Source organism: Diplotaxodon limnothrissa, linkage group LG13, assembly GCF_057381915.1.
Source record: "Diplotaxodon limnothrissa isolate DT_005_m linkage group LG13, D_limnothrissa_male_GT1.1, whole genome shotgun sequence".
Classification (NCBI taxonomy): domain Eukaryota; kingdom Metazoa; phylum Chordata; class Actinopteri; order Cichliformes; family Cichlidae; genus Diplotaxodon; species Diplotaxodon limnothrissa.
The window spans coordinates 15,305,151-15,329,615 of NC_140608.1; the positions used below are offsets into that span (position 1 = coordinate 15,305,151).

General features: G+C 39.1%; 1 protein-coding gene and 1 long non-coding RNA gene across 5 annotated transcripts in view; both read left to right on the plus strand.

Moving 5' to 3' along the window:
- The window catches only part of mlip (muscular LMNA-interacting protein), a 65,525-nt gene that overhangs the window by 26,065 nt on the left and 14,995 nt on the right, over positions 1–24,465 (plus strand). Inside the window, exon 12 of one of the 4 annotated variants that reach the window (XM_085369964.1) lies at positions 15,245–17,448. The exons of the other annotated variants lie outside the window; for them this stretch is intronic. Within the exon in view, the coding sequence (XP_085226090.1) occupies positions 15,245–15,340 (96 nt within the window). The 3' untranslated portion in view covers positions 15,341–17,448. Of the gene's footprint in view, positions 1–15,244; positions 17,449–24,465 lie in introns of those variants that run through there. 4 annotated transcript variants of the gene reach the window in all.
- LOC146620078 (uncharacterized) lies at positions 18,840–19,757 on the plus strand. Its single transcript, XR_014906675.1, has 3 exons — positions 18,840–19,017; positions 19,109–19,347; positions 19,464–19,757. It is a non-coding gene; the product is annotated as an uncharacterized LOC146620078 (long non-coding RNA).

A 24,465-nucleotide genomic window follows, 5' to 3' on the forward strand; every position in this document is an offset into this window, starting at 1 on the left:
CAGACCACCCTTTCAAGCGAACAGTGTATTCTGAATGGCTGTGGCCTCTTTCAGCAGAATTGCTCCCTGCCACAAAGCAAAAGTGGTTCAGAAATGGTTTGAGGAGCACAACAACGAGTTTAAGGTGTTTACCTCTGCGGGATGTGCTAGGTAAACAAGTTCAACCCATGGAAGTGCCACCTCTCTTACGAGACTTAAAGGATCTGTTTCTAACATCTTGGTACCACAGCACACCTTCAGGGGTTGAGCGGAGCCCATGCCTCGACCAGTCAGCAAATGAGGGACCAACATGATATTAGGCAGGTGGTCGCAATGCTACGACTGACTGGTGGACATTTCTAGATTCACCATAATATAAAATCACTTCAAACACAAGAAGACAAAAAGTTTTAGAAAAAAGACAAATTCTGGTAAAACTTCTGAACTTGACCGTATCCTATCTCTCGCCCTTCGTTTCCCTGAAGACACAAGGTAATTTGTCTAAAAGCTCTTACCAATTTTCCTTATGCTGAGAAAAAGATAACAAACTTGAACACCTTTGCCTCTATTATCAGTGTAGATACCGGTTCTTGTCTTCCTTTGTTGTTTGTTTTTTTCATACATATACATATATTTTTTCATACATACAAAGATATTTGTAATGTTTCCCCTCATCACTCTGTCATCACCCGGCCTTGTCAGATTATCTTAGGAGTCCCTTTCCTTCACGAGCCACTGAGCGTCTGGCTTGTTTCCAAACTGTCTCTTTCTCACATTAAAGAAAAGTGAAGTGATGCAGAAAGCGGTAACTGCTTCACTCAGCATCATGCTGGACGCCCAAAAAGCCATCTTTTTAGTGAAGTGATTTTTCAAAAGAAATTCACTTTTTTGTTTAAAAAGTATTGTGGAAAAAACATTAAAGCAGAAAACACAATTAGCTTGAATGTATCTAACAGGAAAGACTGTGGGGGAACACGTTTAGATATTACTGGAGCATGGATAAATGACACCTGATCAGTCCAAACTCATAATCATTCTCTGTAACAACTAATAAACTGTCCTGCTAACTGGAAATGGAGTCAACCTGGTAATGGCTTTCATTTCAATCACTGTTAACATTTTCTCTTAATAGTGTGATTGGGTTTTTGTTGCATCCTCAGAGAGACATGACTCCATTCTCCTTTTTGCAACTTTATTCTCCTCAGTTCAGTTTTGGAGTTTACAGGCAGCATAGCGTATCATCAGCAAAACATTGCTCCCACATCTCAGACACTGGCTGTATCCCAATTCAGGGTCTGCAGCCTTAAAGTACGCATTTCAAGGCCGATTACGTCACAGCGGCGCGCCGAAGGCTGTCCCAATTCAAAGGCTGCTCGAAATGCGGCCCTGAAATGCGTCCTTCATTTCCCTGAATCTTAAGGCTGTGGCAGTGTAGACTTCGTGGTCCAACATATCCCAGAATGCATAGCGCGGCGGTGGGTGTGGATAATTTTGCCGAAAAAAAACGGCGGATGAGGGGCAGCCGAAGAGTAAATTTTAAGTAAGTACTGAATATTATGTCACTTATTTATGTGCAAATGTTTAATAACGAAGAACATTAAAACATTACTGTTGGCCACATGTCGGCAAAGTTATGTGACATTAGTGACATTTGTACTAACTTGGTTTTAAAGCCTTTACTTTAAAATATACGCCGTTCAATAGCTGAGCTTAATCTTACAGAGAATGATCAGAGCTCATGTAGAAAGAAACAAACAAATGAACAAAAGATTTTCTCCTTCATTTCTGTCAAACAAAGCTGTATGACACGTTTCCAGCTGTTAGTATCATGGTTGCTAGGCAACCTGGGCAGCGCAACGGAGGCTAGACCGTCCCATTTCACAAGCCTCGCACTTCCGGCCTTAGCGGTCTTTGAGTACGCGGCCCTTGAGGATCGTTGAGGCTGCGTATTTTAAGGCTGCAGACCCTGAATTGGGATACAGCCACTGTTTGTTTTTCTGCGCTTACTGATGACATCACACGTCTGAACTCTGACCTCCTGGAGCTAGTAAACTACAAAAATTAACTAGAAATGTGTCCAAAAACAAAACACAATTAAATAAGAATAGTCTTTAAAGATTTTCCCAACGATTCAGAAAAATGTACGTTTTATAACTACTTTTAGAGCGCAACATTTTGGCACAAAAAACATTTTAATGAGGGCTTTTTTGTTTTAAAATATACCCCTTTATATTGTCACACATTAGGAAGCTTCATTCTGTAAGCTTTCCAGGGTGGCGACTTTAACCTAATCTCCACCTAAAAGTTGATGATTCCACACTGTATTTTCTGTGCAATTATTCCTTTAATGGTCGGTTAACTTTAAAACATAACGATGGGTCATAATTTCTGCCTGCACAAATGGCTTATGACCCATGGCCTCTAAGGGCTGCAGTAACAGCTGTTAAAATATGCAGATTTAGACGGCTTCCCAATTGGTTTGTTACATTTGCAGAAAGAGTCATATTCTATGGAACTCCAAAGTGTTCAAAATTAAATAAATAAATCAATCAATCAATCAATCAATCTTTATTTATAAAGCACTTTTCATACAGAGAAAATGTAGCACAAAGTGCTTTACATAGTTAAAAGCAGCCCACCCCACCCTCCAACTCACTCCCCACACTCTCAATACACATATATCCCCCCACCCACACACACATACACACACGCGCACACTTAAAGAGTAAAAATTGGGCTGGGCTCGCATGAGCCAAGTGAGGAAACACTATAACAGGGAGCCGTCTGCACCGGGAGCCGGTCACAGACCGCAGCCTCCAGGCTGGGCACACAGCAGGAGGGAGGTAAAGGAGCCCCCCAGCCAGGCTGAGAGGACCCCAGAGACCCAGCAGCCACGGTCAATAACAGCCCCGGTGCAGAGAGCGCCCTCCGAGGAAACACTGGAGATATGACGCAATACAATATATATAGGGTAAAATGATAAAATAAATAAGAACAGGATACAATATAAATATAAATAGAATAAGAAGATTAAAAAATGAATAAGAATAAAATCAAACAAATATTAGGTAAATCCTAAATTAATAATAGAATAACAGGATAGAATAAATAAGCATAAAATAGATAAACGTTAAGTAAAAGCTAAATTAAAAAGGTGGGTCTTGAGCCTGTTCTTGAAAACATGTACGTTCTCTGCGGCCCTGAGCGCCTCCGGCAGGCTGTTCCACAGACGAGGACCATACCACTGAAACGCTGCCTCTCCGTGAGTATGTGTCCTGACTTTAGGGACAATCAAAAGGCCAGTACCAGAGGACCTCAGGGTCCGCGAGGGTTCGTATGGTAAAAGCAGATCTGAGAGATAGGAAGGCCCAAGACCATTAAGACATTTAAAAACCAATAAAAGAACTTTAAAATCGATCCTGAAACACACGGGGAGCCAGTGCAGCGATTCTAAAACCGGTGTAATGTGGGCCCGCCCTCTGGTCTTCGTCAGCACACGAGCTGCCGAGTTTTGCAAGAGTTGTAAAGTTGAAATATTCTTCTTAGGAAGACCAGAGAGCAGGGCATTACAGTAATCAATGCGACTGGTAATAAAAGCATGCATCAGCATCTCCGTGTTGGCCCGAGAGAGAATAGGGCGGACTCTGGCTATATTTTTTAGATGATAAAATCCAATTTTAGTTACATGTTTAATATGTGGGATAAAACCAAGCTCAGAGTCAAAAATAACACCCAGGTTTTTCACTTGTAGCGAAGGACATAGTGAAAATGCCTCTAATTTAGACAAGAGTTTCTCTCTCTGAGCCTCAGGACCGACAATTAAAACTTCAGTTTTGTCCTGGTTAAGTTGTAAAAAGTTTTCTGCCATCCAAGATCTTATATCCAAGATACAGTTAAAGAGGGCATCCATTTGTCTGGTGTCATCAGGAGACACGGAGATGTACAGCTGCGTGTCATCAGCGTAACTGTGGAAGTTCACTCCATGCCTCCTGATGACACCGCCGAGAGGGAGCATATACAAATTAAAAAGTACAGGGCCTAGAACCGACCCTTGAGGCACACCACATGTCATTTTATGGATCTTAGAGGAGCATGTATCCATACTCACCATAAAAGTTCTGTCAGAGAGATAGGAAGTGAACCAGCTGTGTACAGCACCAGAGAGGCCCACCATGTGTTTCAGTCTGTTTAAAAGAATAGCGTGGTCTACTGTATCAAAGGCTGCGCTTAGATCCAGTAGCACCAGGACTGAGAGCTTTTGGGCGTCCCAGTTACATCTAAGATCATTTAAAACCTTTAGGAGAGCCGTCTCTGTGCTGTGGTTCACCCTAAATCCAGACTGGAATATCTCCAGGATCTGTCTATCATTGAGAAAATCAGTAATCTGAGTAAAAACAAGTTTTTCTAAGACTTTACTTAAAAATGGTAAGTTGGATACAGGTCTGTAGTTATTAAAATCATTACAATCCAAATTGCTCTTCTTCAGAAGGGGCCTCACCACCGCCGTTTTAAAGGCAGCAGGGAAGACACCCAACTGAAGAGAGCAATTCATCATGCATAAAAGCTCAGCCTCAAAAAATCCATAAAGTGTTTTAAAGAGTGAAGAAGGAATTGGATCTAAAAGACATGTGGTGGGTCTCACTGTGGAGAAAACCTTCTGAAAGTTCTCAGCATTAACCAGGACAAAGCTGTCCAGTGTCTCCTCAGGTACAATCGAGCCCTCAGATGTATTTAAAATCATATCACGATTAGATAAAATATCAGATCTGATGGCGCTGATCTTTCCCCTGAAGTGGTCTGCAAACTGCTCACAGAGCGAGTCTGTGGGGGTTCTTTGGGAGCTGTTAAAATCAGGGTTAAATAAGTGATCTATGGTGGAAAAGAGGACCTTGGGATTATTTTTGTTAATACTGATTATTTTGGCGAAGTATAAATTTCTTGACTTCCTTAATGTATTATTGTACACTTTAAGTTGCTCGCAAAATATTTGATGGTTGATATTATTTTTAGTTTTCCTCCATCTCCTTTCTGCTGCCCTGCAATTTCTTTTGAGTTTTTTGACTTCTTCGTTTCTCCAAGGTGATGCATGTTTTACGTTAATCTTTTTGGTGGTGAGTGGAGCAACGGAGTCAAGGCTTTTCTTCAGTTTGCTGTTGAAATAACTAAAAATCAAATCGCAGGATGCAGGTAAAATCACTGGGGGGCATTCGTCTAAAACCCTGGTAAAATTTGCAGCCACTTCAGAGGTCAAATAGGTCAAGATGAAATAAATAACTATGTGAATAAATAAGACACAGATATGTAATGTGAGAATGATATTGTGAAATAATGGAACACATTTTGAAAACAATGCTCATTATTGTGAAACATATTACATTCTGCTATATATATTTTCTTATTATTGTGAAATATTATTTCATGGTCATTATTTTTCACAATAACAGAGATTATTCCTGAGGCATTTTATTTATTTCCAGCCGTTTATATTCCAAAATGACCTTTTTTCAAAGTCAGTCTTTATTTCAAAATCCCGTTTTTCCCGATGGTCTATTTATTTCATAATGCGACTTTTCAGCAGAATGACTTTGTCTGTCAATCAAGAAAGACAGGGCGGAGCCAGTTGTGTGATTGGTTGCTCCTTTACTCAGACATAAGTAATAGCACATGAATTGTCGATTTAGGTTTAATGGTGCAATGCATCTCCTATGCAGCTGGCGGCAGTATGCAGCTCAAAATAAACTTAAGGCACCGACAAATGCAAAACACTGGGCGCGAATAACGTTACAGGTGTATCAATTCTTGTGAAGGGCATGGCTGCAGGAAACAAGTCCGTTTCTGAGTTACTCAGAGAACTTGCTAACCGCTTAGATTGAACGTCTTCACCTCAGTCTGCGTATTGCAGCAGTGTACTGGAGATGAAGTGGTCCCTGGTCCAAGTTCTCATCACAACCGCACAGTGTTAACGTTAGCAAATGCTAACGCTATCACAGCTAGCTCCACTCCACGAAACGCTGTTCAGGGTAAGTAACGATATGTTATTATTGCTTGGTTAGTCTGTCTGTCTGGCAAAAATGAGCTTTTTAATCAGTTTAGTCACAGATTTTTTTTAATACTGTTTTTTATCATAGCAAAGAATTCTATAAATTAGGTGAGAGAAAATAATTGTCTTCTGGGTTAATGTCTGTATTACTATTTACATTGTTGTAGGTAATAGTTATTCATGACTGTTTTAAAGTGGCTTATCTTCTGTGCTAATATGGAAGACAAGTAATCTATGTGAAAGAAAAGAAAGCAATTTTAGTTCAACGTAGTGATTTTGTAAGTGGGTATAATTTGAAAATGCTTTTACTAGTACAGTGGATGTTCTTTAAATATTTAACATTTAAAGTGTGTGTCACTTTACAGACTCCAACTTCAGTTTTGGTTTGGTCTCACCGTTGTAGGTCATAACACAAACAAGTCGTCAAGTCAAGCTGCTGAGGAAAGGGCTTAAGGAAACCATGGTATGGCCGCTTCTGACAGAAAGATCAGACATCATTCCTCCTTTCTTACCAAGGGAATCAGAGACTGCTCCCTGTTGTGAGGTAAGGTCAGGTCACATCTTTTAACATCTGAATAGTAAAGCTATTTGGTTAATTTATGAAGGATGAACATTAATTGTTGACACAAAACACCAATATACTGTTTTGTATGCGTGGGTTAGTTGAACAGCTGGGTTACATTTAATAAAAATACACCTAATGTTGCTGATGCTCTTAAGACTACAAGATAAGTAAAGCTATAAAATGACTGTGGCCTGCCACAGAGGATGAAGATGAGGAAGAAGAGGAATGCTCTCGAGGATAAATGCAGAGTGGCAGGTTACCTTCGGTCCTTCATTGAAAATGGTAAGTCTGCTGCGATAGGTATTTTGCCATTGGTTTTCTCTGATTATACTTTGGTAAATTACATACAGTCCAGTGATCTTGGGTCATTAACAACGTACACTATAGTAGAGCTGGGCGATATGAGATTTTTTCATATCACGATATTTATTTTTATTTATTTTTTTTATAAAAAGGACAAGAGCGGTGAGGTCTATCGCAATAGTTTAATTTTTCTATTGAGAAAAAGTTATTTCGCAATACATATCGTTATCGTTCTATCGCCCAGCTCTACGCTATAGTATAATTTTGTTTTGTTATTTGCTCCATGCAATACATAAGAGTGGTGGCATTATCAGTTGCACTAGAATTGTATGTAGACTACTTTTAGCTTTGTTAACATAAAAATATCTATAAAAGCTACAACAGCAATTTGAGTGGGGCAAAAATGTCTGGTGCCCTGTATGTAAGTGGTCATCTTTTATGGTATTTCTCCATAAAAGATTCAAAATAATGAATATAGGATGTCATTATAGTTTAAAACAATCTTCTGTTGCAGCATCTTGTGCACAACAAAAAGCCCTCATCAAGTTTTGGACAGGATGGGAAGTCTTGCCGAGAAATGACTGTGGAAGTGGTCAACAGCAATCTTCCAAAGTCTTCCACCGGTTTTGAAGTACTACGTCTTCCTGCACACTACTGTACCTATGAGTCATTTCTAATGGACATTCAGGTGTGTCTCAACTCTGACTCAGGTTTTGGTCTGGTTTACGATTGATTCCATAACCACATGGTAAAATTAGACCATTTCTTCTTTCTTGCATCACATTACTGTACTCGGTGTTCAAAGAAACGGACAATCTAGTGAGTTCTAGTTCTTTTTAATACACTTGACAGTGAAAAATACAGAGTACAGGTGTGCATTTATGGCTTTTTTAATATAAACTGATGAAGAGTTCAGATATCAAAATCAGTTGTTCACTGTACATTATAAATTACACAATGTTTTGTTTATACTCGCTACTGATACAAAAAAAATTTCTAGAAAAAATTATTTGAATTAAGATGTTACACTACTCTACTGTGTTCATTGTATTAAATCTGCTCAGAGTTGACATGTACTGTATATCCAACCAAGAAATGAATATCATTAAAGTGACAGCTGTATAAAACAAATCCTGTTTTATAGCCACTCACTGTTTTGTTGAAAATGAAATTGGTTATGCTGTTTTGAGTCAGTATTAGCTACAAAGCTGTAGAAATTTAAAAAAAAAAAAAAATCCTCCTGACATAGAAACTGATTAAATGTAATAATGTCTTTCTACAAGTGATTCTGAAGTATTGGTAGCACAGCAGGGTCTTGTTCATTCAGTGCATCTGGGAGCTGAATCTCAGGAATGGTGATCTCATTTGATGGGCGGCGATTATGTTGTCCTGTCCAGTCCACACCATAATCCTCATCAACCTGAAAGAGCATGCACATGTTTTAAATCTAAACTGAAGAGGTGTTTCCTGCAGCTGTTCCTAGATGGACTTATTGAGTCTGCCAGGGCCTATGTGAGTTGCTTAGGCATTGGCTACCAACTAATTATTCATTCACCCATTCTAGGTCAGGATTGGTTCTCTTCAGGTATAACAAATTTAACTTTGTTTAAAGTATTGCCATCTATACCTGACAGGTGGGATAAAAGAGAATGGCTTGGGAGGCGCACAGCAAATCTCAAGTTTTCCAATTAATGCTGAAAGAACCAAGGATGTAAATGTATTCTTGTTTTAGCTTTACCGAAGACACCAGAGAAAGTATATCTATAATGCTGCTGAAATAGACAAAACCATTTCAATAAACTCGCTATTTAACATCAACCTTGTTATGCGTTATCAGAGAACAATCAACTGCAAACAGCAATGAAACATTCAACTATGTACTATTTAAAGCACTAATGACCCTGTTGTCTAACAAGATGTGATAAGTAAGTAGACTGTGGAAAGCTGGTGGGTCTACTCTCTGTGTAAAAGGTTCCTACAGGCTCCACTGACCCCAGTCTCCGAGTTAACACACTAACAGCTAACACTGCTAAACGTGTCTCAACGCCGAGATGGCGCCGATAGCTTTAGCCGTAGCTGCCCCACTTAGTTTAGACAGTAACAAAAAAAAGTAAGCGATAATAATTCATTGTCAAACGTCATAATTAAGGTCAACACCTAAACAATGCTGTGTACAGAATCACACAGGTGCTCAATTACAGCATAAACTTACCTTAGACCATCCTCCGTCATTTTCCTCCTAATTGTGCTCGGAGACACAGAAAATGTATCGGCAATTACCCCGATGGTTATCCCGGACAGCACTAAAGTCCTGAGTGCTGCACTGGGATTTCTAGACGTGGACGGCCAACATTTGAAGACTGTTCTTCCTCGGCGTATTCCAAACGAACACGGTGCTGAATTGATCTTAAACCTTTGACAATGCTGTCATCGATGCGAACATCTTGAAGAGCAATTATCATCCCAAGCATTTCAGAAACATCTAAACGACTCAAAACAGTATCTACAGGTAAATGATCCCTCTCTATCTGATTTGCTTAAATGAGCAGAACTGGCTGAAGTTCACACCAGTCCGCCATCCTCCGTGACTTTTGACCTAGCACGCTGTTGCTAGCTGCAGTAGCCGTCCGCGGAGCCGGTATCCAGGAAAACTAGTCGATGGTAAACGATAAGCCAATAGGTGCAAAGGTCCAGCCCACTTACATTGATTGACAGACAAAGTCATTCTGCTGAAAAGTCGCATTATGAAATAAATAGACCATCGGGAAAAACGGGATTTTGAAATAAAGACTGACTTTGAAAAAAGGTCATTTTGGACTAAAAACGGCTGGAAATAAATAAAATGCCTCAGGAATAATCTCTGTTATTGTGAAAAATAATGACCATGAAATAATATTTCACAATAATAAGTAAATTTATATAGCAGAATGCAATATATTTCACAATAATGAGCATTTTTTTCAAAATGTGTTCCATTATTTCACAATATCATTCTCACATTACATATCTGTGTCTTATTTATTCACATAGTTATTTATTTCATCTTGACCTATTTATTTATTTAATTTTGAACACTTTGGAGTTCCATAATATTCACCATCCGGCTGTATGCTGTTTATACGACTGCTGCCATTTAACATGCTGGTGTTGTTTACCCATACAAACACCCACATGCTGCAGCAGATTGTGAAGAAAAAAAAGGTAAATGGCCTGTATTTGTATAGCGCTTTACTAGTCCCTAAGGACCCCAAAGCACTTTACACAACCAGTCATCCACCCATTCACACACACATTCACACACTGGTGATGCCAAGCTACGTCATAGCCACAGCCACCCTGGGGCGCACTGACAGAGGCGAGGTCAAAAAAGGTCAAATATATGTAATAAAATATTAATTTCTTCTTACGTTTAGGTGTGGGACTTGGAAGGAAGTGTTTCACATTTTGATTGTTCCTGCAATTATGTCACTGCAGCTGCAGTCAGAAGGCTCCAGCCACCAGTAAAACAAGCAAACAAGAAAAAGATCACTGTATATAAAACTCAGCCATTAGCACATTTGAAGAAAAAAAAACAAAAAAAAACAACTTTTTTGTTTAATTAGTACTTCCGTTGAAGCATTGTCTAGAAGGCTACAGGCGGTCCAGCGTGTCACATTCATCCAGTTATTCTAATGGTGTACTGTGTTGGTACAAAAATAGGATGTTGCTGTCTGCCACAATACTTTTGACAGGGTGCCTTTTTGGTCAATTTCAGCTGTCATTTTTGAAGACTTGTGGCAACAACAAGCAGTTGCGTCAGTCTGTATTTATTGCCACATAACAGAGGCAATTTCTGTGACTATTTTCAGGGTGTATCTTTGGCTCTGTCGCAGAGAAAGGATGCCCCCAGCTGTGACTTTTGACAGCAGTTTGGAGTTTTGAGGTCTGGCTAGCATTTATGATCAGAAGTGTGCAGTTGAACAAATTATTATATCAGCAAATTGTGAAAAATGAAACATTTGACATTTGAAAATGCTACTCACAGACCAGATTTATTGTATTCATAAAGAGAATAAAGATGCTTTCTTATAGTCACGCAGAGAGGTGTAGTGTGGAAAACAGCAGACATCACTCTTACTTGACTGAGCAGCAAACAATGTTAGTTTATTGTCCTCTAATCATCACACAAGTAGCAACTTCCAAAATGGCAACCCATCCATCTCCCTCTCTGTCGTCCAGCAGTCCACCTACACTTTCAGACCCCGCCTTCTCATTTCAAACTGGCCTATCAGTTTGAGGAAAAAGAAAAACAAAGAAGATTCATTTTCACAAATAATCCTAAAATTATCATTCATTTGGCTGCCACAGTGGTTTGAACTGAGTGACTTAAGCCAAACATTTTGTTTATACGCTGGTGCACAGAGGTGTGTTTAGCACTCATTATACAACATTTTAAAAACCCACCATAGGGGACATGGGGAAGCTTTCTAACACGTATGCATTCCTATTTGAATCTGGTCACCAGAGTTTTTATATTGTCGTAATCTGAAATAGGATGACATTTTTGATTTTTAATTTGAGTTTAGTGTCAGTCATTTTCCAAATACAAAAAATTATAATAATAAAATAAATAAATTTTTGCAACAGAGGTTATTACAGACTTCAACAAAAAGAAAACAACAAAGAAGAATTTTACCCAATGTGAAATGGAGACACAAAAATCACAAACTGAAGTAAAACTACAGGAGGAAAAAGACCCTCTTAGAATGTCAACAAATGGTTCTGACTAATAACACTACATTAAACTACAAAATTACATTAATTTATACAGGGAAAGTATACACAATTGAGAATGTTAACAATATAAATTAAGAAATATGTTAATTGTAATAAATGAGATAAAATGCATGATTAAATTTACTACGTGTTTAATTATTTGAAAAGTTTGTGGATGATAATTAGAGCATACTAATATGCAGCAATGTGAAAGTTTTCACATGGCTCTCTATAATCCCATGAAAAACTAAGCAGAACCCATAATTTAGTAGCTACTAAAACCATCTTTAGCAGAAATAACTTGACTTAATTCTTTTTTGTATGATTTGTCAGACTCTCACACTGTTGTAAAGGAATTTCTACCTGCTGTTTACAATGTTGCTTCAGTTCATCGAGATTTGTTAGCATTCGTCTGGAGGTCTGGACTTTGACTGCATAATTGCCAAACCTGGATTCTTTTCAGGCTCTATGATATAGATTTGCTGTTGTGCTTGGTATCATTGTCCTGTTGTATGACTCAGTTCGGCCCAAGGTTTAGCTATCAGACCGATGACCTCAAAATATTTTGGTATACAAAGGAGTTCACGGTCGACTCAATGACTGCAGGATGCCTAGATCCTGTGGCTGCAAAACAAGCCCAAATCATCATCGCTCCATCACCGGGCTTGACAGTTGACTGAAGGTGTTTGTGCTGATATGTTTGCTTTTCACCAACTATGCATTCTGGCTAAACATCTCTATTTTGCACTAGTCTGGTGTTTTGTTAAATTTTACTTTGCAAACCTAAACCGTGATGCTATTATTTTATTCAATTCAATAAAACTTTATTGATCTCAAAGGTTGATCCCGAAGGAAATTGGGTTAAAATTGGCTGTTGACCTTTGCCAGCGCCATCTTTCCCTCCGACCATATGTACATTACACAACATCACATGGGGAAGACAGGTCAGAGAGGTATAACAATGGAAAATGCACAACATGAGGTAAGACGAGGAGAATAAAGGACTCCCCCCAGGCTGAGCTCCAACAGGGAGATCAGTTTGAGAACAGAAAAAAAAAACACCTCAGGACATAGCACATGAATCATCACATCTCACAACGTAGAAGGCATAAGCTTCGAAGGCGTTTCGAGGGGGTTGGGGGGGGGGGGGGGGAGTGTAGGTCTGTGTCAGAATTTTAGGGAGAGAATAAGCATTTTACTGGCAACCCTTCCGAACAAGATATGCCTATTCAGTAGAGCTGGGCGATATAAGATTTTTTCATATCACGATATGTTTTTTTCATTTCAGGCGATAACGATATCTATCACGATATAAGCCAAATAACTATATTTGTAAGATTTAAATGTGCCGTTGCTCACAAGTAAAATGTGAAATAATCAGCAGCTTGTTTTTATTTAAATATTTATTTCCCATAATAAGTTCAACAGGGTAGATGTACTTAAGGAACATGAGACTTTTTCAGATAAATAAAGGCAAATATTGCAAACTACACAAAAGGCAGCCACTAAAGCGTTTAAGTTTCAAAATAGAACAAACAAAACAGACTACTAAATTGTCAATTCCACTTAGAAACAAAATATTAATTCTAAAAATAAATCTTAGTTTGTTTTACAGAAGAACAGACAAAACTGACTAACTTTTGTCAATATCAAATAAACAGAACTAAAAGGAAATTCTCAATCTCTCCTTGTTGTATAGCTTAGCTTTTCAAACAGTTTTAACAGTTACTTTAGTCTGACAAAAGCCGAATGACGAATTAACGCTTCCAGTCAGAGACTGAGGCTACGTCCACACGTACACGGGTATTTTTGAAAACGGAGATTTTCCGTTTTCGTTTTAAAAAAATAATCCCGTCCACACATAAAGGGAGAAATGAAGGAAAACGCTGCTATGAACATGCCAAAGCAGCAGGTGGCGCTAGATTCCTAACCGTGCAGAAATGTTGGCCAATCAGAAGTCTAGAAAGCTGGGGCATAGAAGCAGAACCGAGTCGTATGTGTGGAGGGACAGTAACTGTGTGTGTATGTAAGCATTTAAACACTGCAGAGAGTAGAATTAACAGTAACAGTATTGTAGAAATTCATTTCACCGAAACAATAACGTGGCGCACAGTGTGACGTCAAAAAATGCGCACATCTTTGACGCTGCATTTTCTCAGTTTTTCTAGTCCACACGTAAATGCAAAAACGGAGTTTTTAAAAATCTTCGTTTTCAGTGACCAAAAACGCCGTTTACTTGTGGACGAAAGGCGCAAAAATCTGCGTTTTCAAAAATACCCGGGTACGTGTGGACGTAGCGCATGCACCAGTTTATTGTATTTCCAGACTTGCTTTCGGCACAATTTACAGTGCACGCTACTCTGTTTTTTGTCAGACTTGAAATAGCCGAAATACCTTCACACTACGGAACTTCTTTGGCTCTTCCGTTCGACAATCTCTCCGGCATTGGAACCATCATCTGTTTTCTCTTCGGTCACGCTCGGTTGATTTTTCTCGTCGGCACACTCATTTCCTCCATTACCCGGGCGGTACGGTGGCTGGCTGCTTCCCAAACAAATACACATGTGCGGCTTGGCACTTGTGCTGTACGTAACAAGTCACGTGACCTGACGCTGCGGCTGTGATTGGTTCGGCTCTGCGCTACTTAATTTGGATTGGCTGTTCTTTTTTTTTTTTTTTTTTTAAGAGGACAAGAGCGGCGAGGTCTATCGCGATAGTTTAATTTTTCTATCGAGAAAAAGTTATATCGCGATACATATCGTTATCGTTCTATCGCCCAGCTCTACTATTCAGTCTTCTAACTGTACTGTCAAGAGCTTCAATGTTTAACATGCTAACGGAGACCTGCATTGCCTAAATTATAGCTCTTAAGTTTTTTGCAATTTCTTTGAGCAGGTCTGAACTTTATATGAGTTTGTTGGAAGGTCCACTCCTGGGAACACTGTGGTACTGTGTTAACACACCTGAATACTTCAGATCAGAAAACTGACAGAATCTCTGCTTTTATAGAAGTGCTCACACTTGCTAATGATCAGTCAATCAGATTAATCTGATTAGCAGCACCTGGCTGCTACTTACCTTCTCAATTCCTATGGTGAAAGTGCAAGTCCTTAGTCTTTCACAGGACTTCATAGAGTCCTTTAAAAACTTTGTTCTTCACATAACTGCAAAGCTGGTACAGAGTAGGTGTTTTTGCAAACTTAAAAACTTAAATTCAGTCTCACCTTACTTGCATAACATGAAGTATGCATGTAGAAAACATATTCTTACATCAGGCTGCAGAAGTTTATGTAACAGCAGGGGAAAACCTTTTTGGGGGGGGTTCTATTTGCTTTAAGGCATTCAACAAACAAACTTTGAAGTAAGTAAGTTGGGAACATATCTGGTAATTAAAAAGAGTGACCTCCTTCGCTGCAGCCATCTGTTTAGCCTTCACATGTAAAATTATTCAGATAGTCAGATACACAAAATAAATTACTGCTGTTCAAAAATTTCACATGTTTTTGGCTCCACTAATAAATGTCACACCCTGTGAATGTTGATGATTATGTAACTTCTCTTGCTTTGGATTCCATCCATCCTTTTCCACTTATCCAATTCAGGATTGCAGAGGGGCTGAAGCCTGTCCCAGCTGTGACAGAGCAAGAGGCAGGGTACACCCTGGACAGGACGCCAGCCACTGCAGGGCTGGAGAATGACAACTAAATTACCTAATTTTGAAGATACAGACAAATACTTGGAGGCTGGATGCATCAGGGATTGAACCACTGACTTTCCAGTTAATAGACCTCAAGAGCGAGGCACCCAGAACAGAAATCTTAAAACGTACATCATTTGTAATTTTAGTAGCTTCCTCAAAGAGTTTCAAACACAGCACAAGTCAGAAAAAAGGTGCATAAGAAAATTTAAATGTTGAGAGCCAGGAGATGATTAATCGCTGCTAATATTACAACCTCTCTGCATGATGCTCATTATTCTCTTTACTGATTTGCCGGTGTCCTTTCACAATTCCCGCTTCTTTGCCTGTCTGCTTTCTTTCTTAATCCTAATTGTGTCAACTTGTCAAATCTCAATTGACGTCACTGTATATGTATATTTCATATCTGAGTTATATGCATCAAACCAGCTTCATGTGGAATTGCTTCACAGCGCTCCCTGGGAAATTTTATCCTGCTTTGATTTAACTGGGGCAGATTTTAAATGCCAAATGCAAAAATACAACCAAATTCTGTACGACATTATGTCTGTTTGGTTTTCTGTAAACCCACCACATCGAAGCAAATCTAATATTACAATCGCAGCCACAGCCTTAGATCACCATCATCATAATGTCAGAATGAAAGTACAAAAGATGTGAGTCTTGCATTTGCCAAGAAGAACTGTTTAAAGAGTGAGTATTTGACTGACAGAAGAAAACCAAATACGACGGCCAAAAGTCAGTTGTTCAATTTGAGAGGCAAAAAGATTTCAGATTAGCTCCTTGACAGATACTTATGTGCTTATACTGTATTTAAAAAACAAAAAACAGACTGAGGAAACTGAACAAAAAAAAGAAAGAATACTGCAAAACAACAAGCATTGTCAAACATTTCTAAAAAAGAAAGATGAGTGAAGATGAAGACAGTCAGGTGCTGTGAGTTTAAACACAGATGTATCAAATGTGTTTGCTTTAACCGCCCTGGCAGAGGAGATGTGACTCCCTATGTCAAAACACAACAGAAGATTTGAAACAGATCACTGTGCTGTGTTTGATCAAGATGATTCCATCTGACACCAGTTTCTTAATCTACCTTTTATGATGCCCTTGGTTGGTCTGTGCGGGTTCCTCTGAGAAATACTAAACAGCAACATCTTGCGGAACATTAACCCTGTGGAGGTCCAGGAACCCTTGTTACCCTTACTCTGATCTGAACATAAAGTCTGGAAAAGGTTAAGTAATTCTGATTTGGCGTTACCAACCGCCACGAGTTGGCAGCACCTCATAAATGTTTAAACCTTCTAAACTGTTTGGGTCAAATTTGACTAACCTGATCTTTTCAGATTAGATTTTAGATCCACCAGTGCAGTGTGGGTGAAGTAAAGGAAAATTGTGGTTTTAGTAGTGACAGAGTTTGAGGGAGACCTTCAGAACGTCATAAGAATTGTCTGTGCTCCCAACACATTCCTTAGGTTGCCACACAGACAGGAACCTGCTGGGTCTTTGAAGGCTCACAAAACAGTGAAATAGTAAAAGCCAAAAACTCTGAGTGATGATAGATACAGTAGTGCACTTCATGAAATGAATTATACAGATGTCTGAGAGTACCTTCCCACAGATGTGAGATCTGAAATCGAGCAGCACAGTGATGGAGAGGTCAGCAGTGTCAAGTCACAGCAAGACAGTTCCCAGCAATGGTCTTTATGTGCAACATTTGCCTGTGCCTGCTTGGGTTTCTGTCTTCCTCCCACAGTATAAAGGCATGCATGTTAGATAAATTGGTGATTCTAAGTTAGCCCTCTTGGACTCTATAGAATAAAGTGTTGCATGCGCTTGTTACATGGCGAGTATATTACATTTGCTCCTGCATGCACCCACGATGTAACTAAATAATCTAAAAATAAATTAATTAGAATCCAGCCATTGAGCTAACTGTGTCGGGCTAAGAAAGAGCAAGCAAGTAGTAATACGATGGCACCTGTCCAAGATGGCGGCCAACCAAACCGGTTTGACAACCGGTTTGACCGGTTTCGTGCGTGTGCGCATGCGCGTTCAGGTGTGGAAATACCACAGGGGATCAGAGGGGTTATATGAGTTTATGTGTTTTTAACGGGGTTTTAATTTAATCAAACCATAGGGTTTTTAATTAAACTATTTTTATCACTTAGGTGTATCGCAACATTCAGTTATGCATGTGTTCTTAAAAGCAATTCTTTGTTTCTTGTTTCATTCTTGGCGGAGTGGAAGCTGTTTTGGTTCACAGTGCGCCTTAACAAAGAGGGTGTGCTCTAGTCAAAAGTGTTGGTAATAGTGTTTTAATCACACTAATTTTCTAAATCTGACAATGTCTCAGCTTGCAGTGAGGCATGCATTTTATTTTATAAATGGCACAAATGGGAATTTCTTCTGAATGGGTGATGTCAGCATGTTCACAAGCGTTTCATTTAATCAAACCCCTAGTTTTAATTTAACTAGTTTTTATACATCTACTGGGGTTTCTTTCCAGGGTTGATGCGATCATTTTATTTAAATATCGGGATTTCGGAATGTTGAACTAAGAGTGAGACAAAGCCAGCCAGCTAGTTTTTAACACAGTAAATGTTACAAATAGCATTCAGTCCTTTAGAAAATAAATGCTATAAGCAGCCAGTATCGCTCTTTTCAAACTAATCGTCTTTTAAATACACTCATTTTGTGATTCCGGTGTCAACACCTTGCACCGATGCAAGCATTTTATTTAATTAAAAACGGATCAAACGGGCCATTTCTTCTGTAAGGGGTTTCATGGTTTCAGAGTAGTTTTTAACACAACAGATAGTCGCAAATAACATTCAGCAAACGCTACAGTGATACTTCTAAAACGCTGCACACAATGTCGTCTTTTCACCCAAAGCAGCCAGTATAGCTCTTTTCAAACTAATCGTCTTTAAATAGACTCATTTTGTTGACAAAGCCAGCCAGCTAGTTTTTAACACAGTAAATGTCACAAATAGCATTCAGTCCTTTAGAAAATAAACGCTACAGTGATACTTCTAAAACCAGTCGCCCAGACCCGCTCCAACTTTTCAACAGCTGGCTAATTGTTTGAATTTGTTCAGGATTGTAAAAGCCCACCGTGGGTATCACTAGTTGAGAGTACCATGCGAACAAGGGCCCAGCCTATTGTTTAAAGTGGCCGGTATTGGCTCTTTTTGTAATTCCTCGACAAGGTAAATGGGGCAGGTGTACCAGTCGGGTGGCGACCCCGCCTATTGTCTGAAGTATCGGCTCCTTTGTAATTCCTTGAGAAGACAAAAGCCCTGAAGGGTCTCATTTAAATTGATTGGAGACATACCTTTTCTTTTTGGAAACACCCACCCTATATAAAAAAAACACGCTCAGAGCCCGAAACCCTGAGCCATTTACGCCTCAAGATTCGCTGCAGAGCACACCATTTTCTTTGCGATCATCAACACTAACATCGTTCTTTATAACATGGCCATCGTAAACGGTAAGTAAAACAAAACCTATTATTGGATTTTTAAAAAGTGTTATGTTAACATATTATAGGATATTCAAACTATTTTTTTTCCCTAAAACAAAAGCTTAATTTTTAGGAGTTCGGGAGAACGGCCCAGGGCCCTTTTCTTTAGAAACGGGCGCTTTTACAGCTGGAACTAGTCCTCTAACAGGCACAAGGTGTGTACAGCATTACTGGATTTTAAAACGTATGTATGTTTTAAACTAGCGATTGTTTTAAATTATGTAATAACGTTTTTGTTTGTTCCAGGGTTAACAAACTGAGCAGGAAAACATTCAGACACCGCGACCACAGAGCCCAACCTTACATCAGGTGTGTATACAACGGGATGTATAGTTGTGTATTATTTTTTTCAAAAGAAAAAAAAATTAAAAAGAGGTTTAAACAATTACAAATGTTCTAAACTGACCGTTTTACACCTACAGAGCCACGCCAGAGAACCGGGTGTGTGGAGAAGCAGGACCATCCCGAATAACGCACACTACAAGGTAAGCATAGGCATATATAAATTAGATAAAAAGAGATAGAGAGGGAGACACGCTTATTCAGTTTGAAATGGGTACATGTATAAAATGTTTTAACACATGTCTATCTATCTTCACAGACTGCAGAACAGCACCCCTCCTCATAATGATCAGGACACCGTACGATTCCAGACGTTTTTGGAATGTTTAAGCAGTATCGACCTCCCAGAACAACAAAAACCTGGAGCTTTGTGCAACAGTGGAGAGTCAGAACAGATCTTCATCAGCGAACCTGCAACACCCCCGAGTGAGTGGCTACCTCGCGATTTCTCTGATGTTTTTGAGTACAGTATATCAGATTTTGATCTAGTTCATATACCCACCACCCCAGAATGTGACAGAAATAGCATTGATTCACACATAGATTTCGAAGAAGGCGGCATAACAGACTCTCAAATATCACCGGCGTATGATGCTTACATGAAGCTTCCAGACGCTCAGCCTGCTGAACAGAGTCATATAGCTTCAATAGCTGATAAATTATGTTTGATTGAAGCTAGACTCAATCAATACCACCAAGAAGCACAGGTACAAAGGCAACAGTTTACCAAATTCATAAACAAAGTGTGTAGTACATTAGACAACATCTGCTATGTTCTATTTAAACCCAGATTCCTTTTATAGTTTGCAGTGAAATTTCTTAAACCATTGTTTAATGGGACAGAAGTACAAGTCACTCTTTACTAACACACTGTAGATAAGTTTATTGCTGAACGACACAGCTAGCAGTCCCACACACTCTTTAGATTTTTGAAGTTTTGTGTGTGATGGTTTTGCCTCTCACACCTTACCCCTTTCTCCCAGTATCACAACAGTATGACTCCCAAAGTACGACTCAGTAAACAAACAAGGACTCTAAACTCAGAACAGAAAGATACAGTTGAAAGATTAGTGATATCTTTTATGATGCGTAATAAACTACACCCTCTTCTTCTCTGTATTTATGTTGTTTGTGTGCGTGCGTGCGTGCGTGCGTGTGTGTGTGTGTGTGAATGCCTTAGAAGTCAAAGTATACATTAGCCATACTTACAAAAACATTTTTAATTTCATTTAGAACTGAGATTCTAAGTTGTAAGCAGAAATCGTATGCTCAACCAGGAGTATGTTTCCCCACTTTCACAATGCTGAGGCATCAAATCCATGATCCAACAGATGGTTTGTCACATGTGGGCGAGAAGGGCAAGCCAACCCTTACTTACACAACCTCACACACTATAGATTTTTAAAGCTCTTGTGTACAACGGTTTAGCTAAAGATATAACTTCTACTTTTGATAAAGATCACTCCCTCTGCATATTTCTTAAGAAATGAAGTGTCTTTACTGGGATATTTATTGTCAAACTATGCGATTTTCCAAATGTGTGTGGAGTAAAATGTTGTGACCAAGAATCATTCAGGATTAACAACACAAACTGTTTTGATAGCAGAAACAGTCTGTCTTATAGTTCCCATACTTTACCGCTAGTTTTACAAACACATTCTTCTTCATATCGGTTTAATTGGTTTTTTATGAAACTGATTTTTAATAGTACAACCAAGGTCTAACTTTTCCTAGCTCCCCAGTATAAATGCAAGAATTTTGCAGACTTTATTGAAACTGTCACAATTTAACACTCAATGCCATAAACAGAGTTGATCCATGTTTCTATGGACAGTGTTTCATACATCAACAGCTCTGAAAATCACTTTTAAAGTAATGTAGAACATGATCTCTCTCACTCTCAGCGTCTCTAAAAAACCCAGCAAACTGACAATCACCTCTAAACAAGGGGTCAGTTTATAGGCTTTTTGTTTGTTTGTTTGTTTTGTTTTTTATCAGCCGCAACACCATGTAATGCATGGATGTTAGACTCTTTCACCAGACCATGTTGCTAGCCCAACCACCAGGCTCAGGGTCTCTGAACTCTAACCCTGGCTCTGGCTGCCAAATGTGCCTCTGACCCTCTTGTGCCTGTTCACCACCAGACTAAGTTTGTACTCTCACCTACTAACATTATTTTATTACAGAAAGTCAAAGTAGTAACCTAGCTGAATATTGCCCTGTAATAAAATAATGTTAGTAGGTGAGAGTACAAACTTAGTCTGGTGGTGAACAGGCACAAGAGGGTCAGAGGCACATTTGGCAGCCAGAGCCAGGGTTAGAGTTCAGAGACCCTGAGCCTGGTGGTTGGGCTAGCAACATGGTCTGGTGAAAGAGTCTAACATCCATGCATTACATGGTGTTGCGGCTGATAAAAAACAAAACAAACAAACAAACAAAAAGCCTATAAACTGACCCCTTGTTTAGAGGTGATTGTCAGTTTGCTGGGTTTTTTAGAGACGCTGAGAGTGAGAGAGATCATGTTCTACATTACTTTAAAAGTGATTTTCAGAGCTGTTGATGTATGAAACACTGTCCATAGAAACATGGATCAACTCTGTTTATGGCATTGAGTGTTAAATTGTGACAGTTTCAATAAAGTCTGCAAAATTCTTGCATTTATACTGGGGAGCTAGGAAAAGTTAGACCTTGGTTGTACTATTAAAAATCAGTTTCATAAAAAACCAATTAAACCGATATGAAGAAGAATGTGTTTGTAAAACTAGCGGTAAAGTATGGGAACTATAAGACAGACTGTTTCTGCTATCAAAACAGTTTGTGTTGTTAATCCTGAATGATTCTTGGTCACAACATTTTACTCCACACACATTTGGAAAATCGCATAGTTTGACAATAAATATCCCAGTAAAGACACTTCATTTCTTAAGAAATATGCAGAGGGAGTGATCTTTATCAAAAGTAGAAGTTATATCTTTAGCTAAACCGTTGTACACAAGAGCTTTAAAAATCTATAGTGTGTGAGGTTGTGTAAGTAAGGGTTGGCTTGCCCTTCTCGCCCACATGTGACAAACCATCTGTTGGATCATGGATTTGATGCCTCAGCATTGTGAAAGTGGGGAAACATACTCCTGGTTGAGCATACGATTTCTGCTTACAACTTAGAATCTCAGTTCTAAATGAAATTAAAAATGTTTTTGTAAGTATGGCTAATGTATACTTTGACTTCTAAGGCATTCACACACACACACACACGCACGCACGCACGCACGCACACAAACAACATAAATACAGAGAAGAAGAGGGTGTAGTTTATTACGCATCATAAAAGATATCACTAATCTTTCAACTGTATCTTTCTGTTCTGAGTTTAGAGTCCTTGTTTGTTTACTGAGTCGTACTTTGGGAGTCATACTGTTGTGATACTGGGAGAAAGGGGTAAGGTGTGAGAGGCAAAACCATCACACACAAAACTTCAAAAATCTAAAGAGTGTGTGGGACTGCTAGCTGTGTCGTTCAGCAATAAACTTATCTACAGTGTGTTAGTAAAGAGTGACTTGTACTTCTGTCCCATTAAACAATGGTTTAAGAAATTTCACTGCAAACTATAAAAGGAATCTGGGTTTAAATAGAACATAGCAGATGTTGTCTAATGTACTACACACTTTGTTTATGAATTTGGTAAACTGTTGCCTTTGTACCTGTGCTTCTTGGTGGTATTGATTGAGTCTAGCTTCAATCAAACATAATTTATCAGCTATTGAAGCTATATGACTCTGTTCAGCAGGCTGAGCGTCTGGAAGCTTCATGTAAGCATCATACGCCGGTGATATTTGAGAGTCTGTTATGCCGCCTTCTTCGAAATCTATGTGTGAATCAATGCTATTTCTGTCACATTCTGGGGTGGTGGGTATATGAACTAGATCAAAATCTGATATACTGTACTCAAAAACATCAGAGAAATCGCGAGGTAGCCACTCACTCGGGGGTGTTGCAGGTTCGCTGATGAAGATCTGTTCTGACTCTCCACTGTTGCACAAAGCTCCAGGTTTTTGTTGTTCTGGGAGGTCGATACTGCTTAAACATTCCAAAAACGTCTGGAATCGTACGGTGTCCTGATCATTATGAGGAGGGGTGCTGTTCTGCAGTCTGTGAAGATAGATAGACATGTGTTAAAACATTTTATACATGTACCCATTTCAAACTGAATAAGCGTGTCTCCCTCTCTATCTCTTTTTATCTAATTTATATATGCCTATGCTTACCTTGTAGTGTGCGTTATTCGGGATGGTCCTGCTTCTCCACACACCCGGTTCTCTGGCGTGGCTCTGTAGGTGTAAAACGGTCAGTTTAGAACATTTGTAATTGTTTAAACCTCTTTTTAATTTTTTTTTCTTTTGAAAAAAATAATACACAACTATACATCCCGTTGTATACACACCTGATGTAAGGTTGGGCTCTGTGGTCGCGGTGTCTGAATGTTTTCCTGCTCAGTTTGTTAACCCTGGAACAAACAAAAACGTTATTACATAATTTAAAACAATCGCTAGTTTAAAACATACATACGTTTTAAAATCCAGTAATGCTGTACACACCTTGTGCCTGTTAGAGGACTAGTTCCAGCTGTAAAAGCGCCCGTTTCTAAAGAAAAGGGCCCTGGGCCGTTCTCCCGAACTCCTAAAAATTAAGCTTTTGTTTTAGGGAAAAAAAATAGTTTGAATATCCTATAATATGTTAACATAACACTTTTTAAAAATCCAATAATAGGTTTTGTTTTACTTACCGTTTACGATGGCCATGTTATAAAGAACGATGTTAGTGTTGATGATCGCAAAGAAAATGGTGTGCTCTGCAGCGAATCTTGAGGCGTAAATGGCTCAGGGTTTCGGGCTCTGAGCGTGTTTTTTTTATATAGGGTGGGTGTTTCCAAAAAGAAAAGGTATGTCTCCAATCAATTTAAATGAGACCCTTCAGGGCTTTTGTCTTCTCAAGGAATTACAAAGGAGCCGATACTTCAGACAATAGGCGGGGTCGCCACCCGACTGGTACACCTGCCCCATTTACCTTGTCGAGGAATTACAAAAAGAGCCAATACCGGCCACTTTAAACAATAGGCTGGGCCCTTGTTCGCATGGTACTCTCAACTAGTGATACCCACGGTGGGCTTTTACAATCCTGAACAAATTCAAACAATTAGCCAGCTGTTGAAAAGTTGGAGCGGGTCTGGGCGACTGGTTTTAGAAGTATCACTGTAGCGTTTATTT